The 11,700-nt window shown below is 32.9% G+C and overlaps 1 protein-coding gene across 1 annotated transcript in view; it reads left to right on the plus strand.

The window, feature by feature from the left end:
* LOC142320980 (short stature homeobox protein 2-like) overlaps positions 1-6,877 on the plus strand; it is a 53,886-nt gene extending 47,009 nt beyond the window's left edge. Inside the window, exons 4-5 of the mRNA XM_075358979.1 lie at positions 1,003-1,184; positions 6,689-6,877. Coding sequence (XP_075215094.1) covers positions 1,003-1,184; positions 6,689-6,877 — 371 coding nt within the window. The remainder of the gene's footprint in view (positions 1-1,002; positions 1,185-6,688) is intronic.
* The last annotated feature ends 4,823 nt before the right edge of the window (positions 6,878-11,700 follow it).

Genomic DNA, 11,700 nt, shown 5'->3' on the forward strand with positions numbered 1-11,700 from the left:
AAAAGTTTGCCAACCCTTGCACTAGAGTATAACTCACATTGACCTATATGTGTACCTAGTTGTATTAACAGTTTTTTAATTTTTTTAAATTTAATAACATGATTTTGTTTTTTGAAACCAATTAAGTGAGAAACTTTAGTAAGAAATAGTTAATCATCATTATATTGCATTATTACATAAAAGGTTTTCTTTTGTAATTGAATTAATTTATTTTTCTTTTTAGAATATTAACTGTCTCAAATAGACACATAAATATCTTAAGCATATTATAATGAATAAGCCAATGAAGTGTAAAAATTCTATTAAAGACTGCGTTGGACATTCTTTGGGGGGGGGGGGGGAGGGGGCTAGATTATTATTAATCAGGGAAAACATGGAAAAACTGTCATGAAAGAAAGGAATATATAACATTTTTGTATAACATAACAGTTTTAATTTTCTTATGACTGAGACTTATGTAAAATAGGCGTCTTGTACCATTTAGCTTTAATAAAATAGGCATCAGTGAGATTTGATTTTCCTGAGAATAATGATAATCAGAATGAATCTTTTTGACTGAAAAAAGAAATAGAAAGGTAGAGAGAAGCTACTTCATTCATCACTTTCCTCATAATAATAGGCACTGAAATTCTGTTGTTCTTAAGGATGGCAATTCTATCTTCGGGAATGACAATAGACATTTCTAAAAATTTAAAAAGCTTAAGATAATACCATCAAACCATCAAAATTTTGAACAAACTCAATACTGTAATTAATGCAACACATATATTCAGAATATTTAGTTATTGTGCGCAATTTATACATTATTCAGTTTTTCCGTTTGAAGTTTAATATTTAGTATCTGAAGTTGAATTCGAACCTTAGTTTTTAATTTTTAACGTAACAAACAATCATAAAAACATAAAACTGGATTACTATTTTATATTAGAGTACGGTGTTTCAATTAGGAAAAATAAGTAATTATAAAAATGTAAATAGTAATTATTTGTTTTGTTTTTACAGCTGCAGGGCTCATGTTAACAAGTCATGTGCACAGTAATAGCGGTGTATCAACGCCGCTGGAACCTTGTCGCGTAGCACCTTACGTCAATCTTCCTAGACTGCCATCCTTATCATTTCCATCATCGCCTACACCATCCCCATTTTCAGCCTTCGACCCAGCTATCATATCAGCTGCTCACCAGGTAATAATTAATTTTTATTCGTATATTCATAACATTTGAATAGTGAATAAGTTGGAAACAATATGATAATTTCTTTTTAAGAAATTATTCTTTTTTGATTTCCAGTCGGTTGTAGATTTTGTTAATCACAATTATCCTAATCTCATTAGAAATCTTTGAGGAACTAACATTTTTAAGTACTAAAACTGATTAAAATAGACAAATTATTACACTGCATATATACCAGTACTTAATAAACAAAAAAAAAAAAAAAACATATTCAGATCAGTAGACAATTATATATTAAGTAGATAACATTAGGCATCGGTTAGGTTGCTACTCCATATATATATACCATGAAAAACTGTTTCAGCACTTCCCTGGAAGAATCAAGACAAGTTTTGAAGAACCTTGACCAAATAAGTTTTATAAATAGAAAACTAATAAATAAAATGTAGAAGATATATTATACAAATTAATGCATATACAACTTTGGCTGAACTCATTTGAAACATTGCATGCCTTGTTTGAATACATAATTAAAAACACGTTAAGCGAGGACATAGAAATTCAAGTTTATGTATTCATTAATAAGTATTACATTTAAATAATAATGAACAAAGTAATATTGATTTTTTTTTAAACAATTTAAGTAAGGTTCTTTCTCTTAGCCGAAATATTATACTATGAAACGATTAAATAGTTGTATTGCCTGATTAGATAGAAATTTTTCCCTTTTTTTGGAATTTAATTTTACTTTCCCGGTTATAACGAAATATGCTGCTATAGCTATAACGGGAAAGTATACAGATCGGTGAAAACCATTTATTTATTGGTCTTTTTTTTTAAATTTTGTGCCTTGAACATTAAAAAAAATTAAACGAAAAAAATTAATTTAAATAAATTGTGAATAATCTGCACAAAAATTATTTATTCAAATCCTCCAAAATAAAAAAAATGTTTTTATGTGGTCTTATAACACTGGATCCCATTAACCGAATTTCTTTAAACTTGGTACACAGAAACTATCTTTGGGGAGAAAGAATGAATGAAATTTTTGCAAAAATTGGTAGAGTAAGGATGTTTTGACCAAAATAAGATTCAAACTTTTTATTGGGACACTTGAGCAAAAGATTATTTTTACAAAAGTTGAGGTTTCTTTATCTAGACCACAAATTACCAAAATAACATTTTTAATATTCATCTTCCTTCCCAAAAAAAAAGAAGATATATCTTCCTTTTGTTAGTTATATCTTTCATTAGAAAAGAATTCAAAGAATTTTTTCTGCATCTATATTTTGTACATCAATAGGCCTTCAAACTACTATAAAAATGTGTTGCCCACTCCACTGCAATGGTATGTGGTAATATAAAAATTTTTTTAATTAAAAAAAAAAAAAAAGATTTATTTTGAATATAAATTCATCTCGCAAGTTAGCCATTGCATTAAAAAACAGTCTTAGTTTTTTATAACCTTTACTTTACTATCTCTTCAAAAAAAGAATTAGCCAAAATATTCACTCCTTCCTAAAAAATTATAACTTTATTTATTTAGAATTATGGCTAAATGTTTGTATTTTTAAACAATTTTAAAAAGGTTTCATTTTTAATTTATTATTACCACTTAGAGATTATTTTCTTAAAACTTAAATTTACTAGAATGCTTACTAGATAATAAAAAAACAAAACTTTTTTTTGCAATTTCAGATTTGTAATGCTCGATACGTATTTTATTAAGCAATATTATCATTAAAATAACTTAATACTCCTCCCCTAATGGATAACCTTCCAATTTTTTATTTTAAAAGTGTCGAAAACATTTTTTTTTTAAATTATTGTTATGCTAATACATAAATATTAAAAATGTTGGTTACTTGACCGACTAACCGGGAATGTTATGCATTACATCGCCGCCTTTTTTTTAAGAAGTAAATTGCTGATTATATTTTTAGTTACGGAACCATACCACAAGTAATTTTTTTAAATGTTAAAATATCTAATTTTCTAATTCTCTAAACAATTAATATTTTTATAGTTGTTTTTTTTTTTACCCTACCCCCGGGCCGGATCCACAACAAAACAAAGCACAGCCTAGGGGATTATCTGCTCAAACGGGCCTCCTCGTCTGCCGGTCATAAGTCTAGTCCGACAGATCAGCCCGCCGGTTAGATCTTTTCATTGCCTGCCTCTAACCGCAAGGGTGGGGTATCCAAGCCCGACTATGTGGTTCCTGGACCCCACCCCAGAAGCCGGGACTCGGTCTTGATGCCAATGCTTCTAATGAGAGTATCCTGTGCAGGGCACTCACACCGGGTCTCGGTCTTTTTCGCGAAGGAATGAGGGATTCCCAGTGCCTCATCACTGCCGCCCATCCGTGCAAGCACAGACGAACGGCAGCTCCGCAGGGGACTGTCTCTCAACCCCTCATCGACCCATCCTCCCAGGCTTTGTGCTGGAGTATCCGTGTCCCAAAGTCAATTACCGCACGAATCCTCTCTGCCCCTGATAACATACAGTCTATGACTGTGTGAACTGTAAGGGGCCCAGTAACCAACTCACAGGTACGACATTCAGTAGCCCACGTCCGGCAGTTGAACACGACGTGTTCCGGTATATAGAGGTCTCCGCAAGAGAGGCAAAAGGGGTCGTCAGCACTCCTTCTGGAATCTAAATACATTCCAACCCCGTACAGGAAGACACCCGCCAAGTGACGTTCCGGTTGCCACACACATCCCTCCTATCCTAGCATGTAAGTACACCCGAAACACGCCGTGGCCGTGTTTCGGGTGAAAAGAAAAAAATTCGGTCAACCAGTAGGTGACTTCACCAAAGCTGCGGTTGACCCAAGGCTCGACCAGCCGGATAAGACGATGTGTCTATCACCCCGTGGAGGAGAGGTCCCAGCGGACCTGTCAATCTCTGAACAACCACCTTTGCATATCACTCCTGTCAGGTCCTCCAATAATCCCAATCCTCATTCCGGCTAGTTGTTTAAATGGAAGGATGCTCGCAATGACTAACACTGCCTCAGTCGAAACTTAAGAGTATGCTGAAACGAAGCAAAGGGCAATCCGCCTCTGCACACCCTCCAGTATACGCCGATTTTGATTTCATCCTAAAGCTTTAGACCAAACAATGACCCCATACAGCAGAATAGAATTGATTACAAGGCCGTACAACTTCCTTTTGGATGACCGGGGGCCGGTCACGTTGCCGGGAAGCCTACTCAGTACCCGCACCATCGCTCCTGCACGATCAGATGTCTCTCGCACGTGTACGGAAAACGTACGCCGTCGGTCCAGCCACACCCCCAAATACTTCACCGACTCCACCTGGAGTACTAAGCTCCTTCTAACGTGATTTGGATCGGAGAAAGAGGACGCCTGCCAGCCAGACAGATGAATATTGTTTTCTCAGGAGACAAGGTTAGCCCCCTATCCATCTACCAGTGCTGCACTTGATGTATAGCTTCATTGGCCGCCGTCGCTGTCGTCTATAACCCTCGCCCAAACTACCAATGCTAGAGCACCCCAACAAACACCAGGTTTCATAACGCCAGACTAAGTACTGACCCGTGAGGTACCCCACACGTTATTAATTTGCTTGGCATTTCTCCCGCCACCACCCCATTCAGTCACTCTAAAGTATACGACCAAATGTCTGTGCCACAAACGGCTACGAGTCTCGAAACAGTTTAGCGACCAATATCCTAAATTGCTTCTAGAGCTTACCTAACAGCGTGAGCGGACTAAGCGGGGTGCCACACACTACCGGCTTCCATGTCCCAACCGCTCCCTTGTCATATATTAGCTAAAATGGGTAGGCGCACTCCGTCAACTACTAAAAATATATATTACATCCATAAATTAAAATTCATTTTGTTTAGACAGCAATCCGCTGCCACGCCTAAGTCGCTGAATGCCAGCAAGTACCTGTCCACCATATTAAAGCGCTTGGAGCCTTAATTGGCTGGTGGTCAGCCATATATATCTCTCTAGGTTAGCTTCTCAGCTGTGCGGTAAGAAGTCATGCTTTCAAAGACACCTCGGTACACCATGTACATTGACGACCCGACAACCCATAGTCTTTCCGAGCAATTCTCCTAAGTTTGTGCGTCGCTGAGACGGCGTCCACCACTACTTGCTTAATGTGGTTGCTAAAAAGCAACTTCTCATCAAACAAAACACCTAGGTACTTATGAACTCTAACTCGACGATTACACAGCCTTAATGATTAAGATTACTTAGTGTGGAGTTTACGACTGTTGATGATTTGTCTGCATCCTTGAGAAGCATGTACTTCGCCTTAGGCACAGAAATCCTTAAATTTTGCATGTCCATCCAGCCCTCTGCGGTTGACAAAGCCGCCAGCGCTCGATCTTCTAGCTGCCGTCGTGAGTTACCACGAACTAATAGGAGACAGTCATCAGTGAAAGCTTGGACCGAGACCGTTTCTGGGACTGTCAATCCCAGAAATCCGTCCAGGTTTCACAGCAAGGGACCGAGAACGGAACCCTGTGGGCTTCCCCTGGTGACGGAATTTTCCACAACTAGGTGCGCATATTTAAACAGAGCCGAGCGATTAGACAAGTAGTCACGTATTACAGCCTGTAGGGCTACGGGAACATTGCGGCGTTCCAACTCATAGAGGACAGAACTCTAACACAAGGAAGGAAATGCTGCCTCTATGTCAATAAAAATAGCCAAAACATATTTACGGTCGGCGCTTTCCACCTCGGCAAGAGCGTTTAAGATGCAATCCTCGGTTTTAAACACCAGGTTCCATAACGTCAGACTAAGTATTGACCCCTGAGGTACCCCACACGTGACTAGAAAAAGAGAGCTGTGAGTCCGTTGAATTGTAAAGCAGTCGTCTTTCTTCCAAGTACCTTTGTATTATTCGTCGTACACTGCCGTCCACATTTTTATAGTGTTGTTAAACAATTACGTAACACCTACTTCCTGTATCTTAAATGTTTGTTCTGACATATGTTTCACACATAATATTGTATCTTTTTACGAAATATACCTGGAGGTAACAATAATTATTATAATTATGAGCTTAACTTTTTATTAAAATGCAAAATTAAGATTTAAAATAAAATTAATAAATAATTTTATCATGTTGAAAATGAAAGAAAATTCTGTATTAGCAGTTTAAAAAAAAATCTGTTATTTATTGTTGCAAAATTCTGACTTTAAATGTGAATAAAACCGTTTTCAGGCATAAGAAACGTGATTAATTCCGTGGATAATATTTTCATAAGCGATAATAATAATAGTTTTGTTACCATAATGTAATTTTTTTTATATAATTTTACTCATAATATCAATATTTTTAGTTTGTTAAAAGTTCAAACGTATTTTTTTCTTTTTGAAGCGTCCTAACCAAACAATAAGATTTTCATAAATATTAGAAATATTTCTCTTAAGAATAATTTTTTAATAGTATCTATGATATCATCTACGGAGTGGTATCAACTGTGAAGAAAGTAATAAAAATACTTATTATTTCTATGTTGGCAGTATGCTGCAGCAGCCGCTGCATTAGCTGGGCCTGGTACATCACCTCTTCTTTTATGCCATCCTCAATACAGTCTAGCGGCGCTTGCAGCGTTACATCATTCAAAGAATTCCAGTATCGCTGATCTCCGTCTAAAAGCGAAAAAACATGCGGAAGCTTTACAACTTGGCAGGGAAAAGGAAACGGTTTGAATTTTACTTAACAATGAGCAATCAAATAATAAGACTATTTATTTTAATAAGTTAAGTGTACTATAACTAATTTAAAGTTTATAAAAACTGTAATACAGTTTTTACCGAAACAAAAATTAAGGATGACATTATAAGGATGAAAATAAATCTATGGAAGGAAAAAAGAACATCCTAAAAAATCAAATAAGTTTTTAATAGTTTGTAATATTTTTCATATTAAAATATTTTAGTATTGGAATTTAAAAAGTAATACAGTATCTTATCTTAATAAAATATTACAAACCGTTTGTTTCCATAAAACAACACAAATTATGGAAGTAAATATTTCGAAACGATTTTGTTACAGAGGGTGACTAAATATTTTGAAATAATGCATCAGGAAATGGGACGAAGTGTATGAGTGTAATTTAAATAAAACGGTGTTCGAGTATCTGTGAATGTGTGGGTGTGTGTGTGTGTTGTGCGCACGCGCTTATGTATGTTTAAAAAATAAAAACAAGATTAATCAGTTTGTGGTATACTACGTGTACTTGTGTAATATAGCTTACGCAGAATAAATTATTTGACTTTTAAGATCAAATAAAATATGCGAGCACTATAAGGAATTTATAGTTAAACTAAATAAAAAAAAAGATTATCCAGTAACATTACTGTATTTCGTATTTCTGTAACTTATTTTAATAAAATATTAATCTCAACTTAGTTGAAAATTAATAATAATAATAAAAAACATTACGGCTAAAGTATCTCTATTTTATGTATTAAATACATAAAATTAATTATAAAATATTTCATTGATCAATAGTAATTAGTTGTCGAATAATTAATTAAATTTATTATTTAAAATTAGCGGTATAATTAAAAATTATGAACTTGCAAACTTATTACAATCGATCAACAATCTGATGTCCCTTCTACATTTTCCTGCAGACATGTGATGTAGCACAGTTAAATTAGTGATAATTATTTATAATTAATTATGTTTACAATTAAATAATTACGATTAATCTAGTCTACAAAGTTAATTATTTTCAAAATTTAGAAATGAACAAGCCTAATTTTTTAAATAATAAATATTTATAATGTCAAAACATCTAATATGTATAAAAAGTATACGTGGCTGTTCGATAATTTAGTAAAAATAATTATAGTAATGTAATTTCATTAGGGCCAAGTGTTCTAATCGATGTTTATTTCCCAGTACAATCAATCAGACTTGATACGGTACGACCGGCGATTAATTGTCAGAATGATTGCAGAGCAATTGTCCACAGTCCATCAAATTTTGGCAAACGAAGTGGACATGAAAAAATTTTGTGCAAAATTAGTCCCAAAAAACCTCATGTTGAACTGAAAAAACAACAGGGTGGAAGTGTCCCGTAGTCTTCTAGGGCGAATTGAAACTGATCCTGATTTTCTAAAAAATGCTATTTCTGGTGATGAATCTTGGATATTTGAGTACGATCCAGAAACAAAACGCCGTAGCAAGGAGGGGCACACTTCAAACTCACCACGTCCCAAATTAGCAAAAATGAGCAAATCAAAAATCAAAACCATGCTAATTTGTATCTTCGATAGCAATGGCATTGTCCATTAGGAGTTTTTGCCTGAAGGAAAGACTGTAAATCAATATTTTTACCGAAAAATTCTTGAAAGACTGTGAAAAAGATTTGCCCGCGTGAGGCCAGTCATCAAAGGAAACTAGATGCTCCATCATGACATTGCACCTTGTCACACTGCACTTTCAATTAATGAGTTTTTGGCAAAGAAAAACATTTCTGTAGTTCCTCAACCACCTTATTCACCTGACTTGCGTCCCTGCGACTTTTTCCTGTTCCCGACTTTAAAAAACACCTCAAAGGACACCATTTTGGAACAGTAGAAAACATTTTTAATAATTTAACCGACCATCTGAAGGATAATCCGGTTTCTGAGTTCCAACACTGCTATGAAGAGTGGGGAAACGGTTTGAAGCGTTGCGTGACTTTCCAAGGGAACTATTTCGAAGGTGATAAAATCCATATATAATTGGATTGTAAATAAAAAGTTTTTCTGAACCAGTCTCATTACTTTATTTACAAATCTCGTATATATATCAATCAATATATTGCATAAGATTAAATAAAATATTTTACTAATAATTATATATAATAAAGACAACATAATGAAAGAGGAATAATTAGTACATTTTAAATTATATTTAATTCGTATATATGAAAAAAACTTTTTCTATGGCTTTTATTGGCAGAGACGTGGAAGGATAATTATATTTTGCGGTCAATCCAAACAGTTGTTAGAAATCGAATCCGGCGGCCTTTAAGTCAGTGGTGCTAATCCCATTAGCATGTCACTAAATATCATTATTTTATTATGTAATCTTTAATGAGAACGATTAAATCATAAATCCATTGTTGGTCGGTAAATTCTTAGGGTTATGCACAAGTTAGTATAATAATTAAAATTAGGACTGATTATATGTAAAATTTATCTTTTTAATACTAAAAACTTTTAAAAACAATGAATCAACCGTAAACTATATTAATTTTTAAGGTAAAGTTTTACGCATATAGCTTTCTTACTGAAAATGAAGACATCCTAATATAATTTGAAATATTTGTAAGTAGATGTCTAATAGAAGTTAATGCTTTAATAAAAAGTTTCCTCATTCCTTGCAAACAATAATTATATAAAATTAAAAATGATTTAATAAGCTTTAAAACAATTTATCGTTAGCGAGAGAATAATTTTTATTAATACATTGTCCTGAGTAATCTAACAATTCGTGAATGTTTTCAGAAATTTGCGCTTCCAGCTTCACAATTATCGTACAGAAAAACTAAAAATAGTCCTTTCTGCTCATTATTGGTTAGTAGTAAAGGAAAAACGTTTAGAAAAGGTCTTTTAGGCATCTTTAAAGATGTCATACTATTTGGATATTATGCCTTTATCCTTAATTAGTAATTTATTCTTAGCTGCGGCGAGATTGCATTTGTTTAGGTTTATGTGTCACCAGTTCATCAGTTTGTTGATAGATTATTTTTCTTATACTCAATATTTTTAATTTACAATTTAATTTTTCATTTTCATTTAGTGTTTTGGATCTTTTTCATTAATAGGCAGTAGGTTCTAATCTTAGGCATATCTTTAACTTGAAATCCTTAGAATTACACGTCATACAAAGTTTAACAATGAAAACTTCAGCTTCTTAGTTTAAAAATGCTGACAACAATGTTCTTATACTTTCACGGCACTGGTTATTTATTCTTGTATAGTGGAAAAATATTTATAAATGAAAAACGTTTAAAAAATTTAAAATAATTATAATCGATAATAGTAACTCAAAAAATCTTTAAGCATGTATATGCATGTACTAGCTTAATATAAAGTGGAACAATGTTCACAAAGTTCTGAGAAATTTGATCCCAAAGTAACTATCTCCTGAAAATACTGACCCCCCACTTTTTTTGTAATTTTGTAATTTCTGCGTCATGAAACGATGAGAAATACCATACCCTGTTTTTTGATTGGTTACCATACTTTTCTTCTTACATCTTCCTTTCCTGGCAGCATAGCTCTAGAGCTATGCTGCATAGCTCTAGAGCTATGCTGCCAGGAAAGTAAAAAAACATTATTAATTTCACTTATATATTTTTTTTTCAGAGATGTTAACTTTTTAGCTATATTTCATCTATCTTGCAATTTTTACGTCAAGCTTTTATTTCGTTTTCATGATAAATTTACGTGGAATAACGTAACACTTACAAAGTGATAAAACTTAGTACATATTACGACATGCATAAATTTAATGAGGTGCCACGGATTTAAAAATATTGTGTATAATCCTATCAAAAAAATTAGCGTTACTATCCGTTGTTGCTTCATAAATTCAACCAATCATGATTCAATTATTCGTGCGTGTAACCACTGTATAACATTACGCATATCACAAAAAACTTCTGACTGAAGAATCGAAGTAAAACTGAATTAATGTAGCATATTAAAGGTTTGCTAAGCAACTCGGACTGGCGTTTGCGTAGTTAAAAAGGAGTATTTACTCTTCTTATATAGCTGTTGATTTATTGCCTATTAACGGAAAAGATACAAATGGTTAACTAAAATGGAAATCTAGATAGCACTATATAAAATAAAGAATTATTTCAACCGAAAAATTCAGAAATACGTAAGTACTTTCCACAATTAAATTTTACTTTACAATTATAATCATTATTGTTCGACTTAAAGTATGATCTCACTAGAATATAAATTTATTAAATAACATTTATAATAATTTTATCATACACATATGAGAATTATTCATGCATAAATTGTTTCTCTTCCACATTTGGTTATTTTAATGTTATTACATTTGTTATTTTAATAAAAATAAGAAAAATCCAATAGGATAACTACGAAATTATTTGAATTAATAATGCCTTCTATTTACAACAATTTTCTTTCTTTTTAACAAATTCTATTTGTTGAAAATTTAGAATTTATTTTTTTGTCAGTTCTTTTAGATTCTTTGAAAGACAATTTAATTATGACGTTATGATGTTTCTTTGATTAAAACTTTGTTTAAACAACTATTCTTGAACCCCTAACTCTTTTTATTACATAAAATAAAAACAATGATAACCTACATATAAAAAAGGACCCTACATTATAAATCCAAAAGTTTTCATCTTATGTGTTACAAAAGATAAAGCTGGCTTTGAAGAGTTAGTTCTTACAAAATAATCAATGAAAAAAATTAAGTTTTTTATTACATTAAACTTGTTTTCTTTTTTGGTTTATATTTTTAGAGGTTTTATTTATTTGAAGTA

This window comes from Lycorma delicatula, chromosome 3 (genome assembly GCF_047948215.1).
Source record: "Lycorma delicatula isolate Av1 chromosome 3, ASM4794821v1, whole genome shotgun sequence".
Taxonomy (NCBI): domain Eukaryota; kingdom Metazoa; phylum Arthropoda; class Insecta; order Hemiptera; family Fulgoridae; genus Lycorma; species Lycorma delicatula.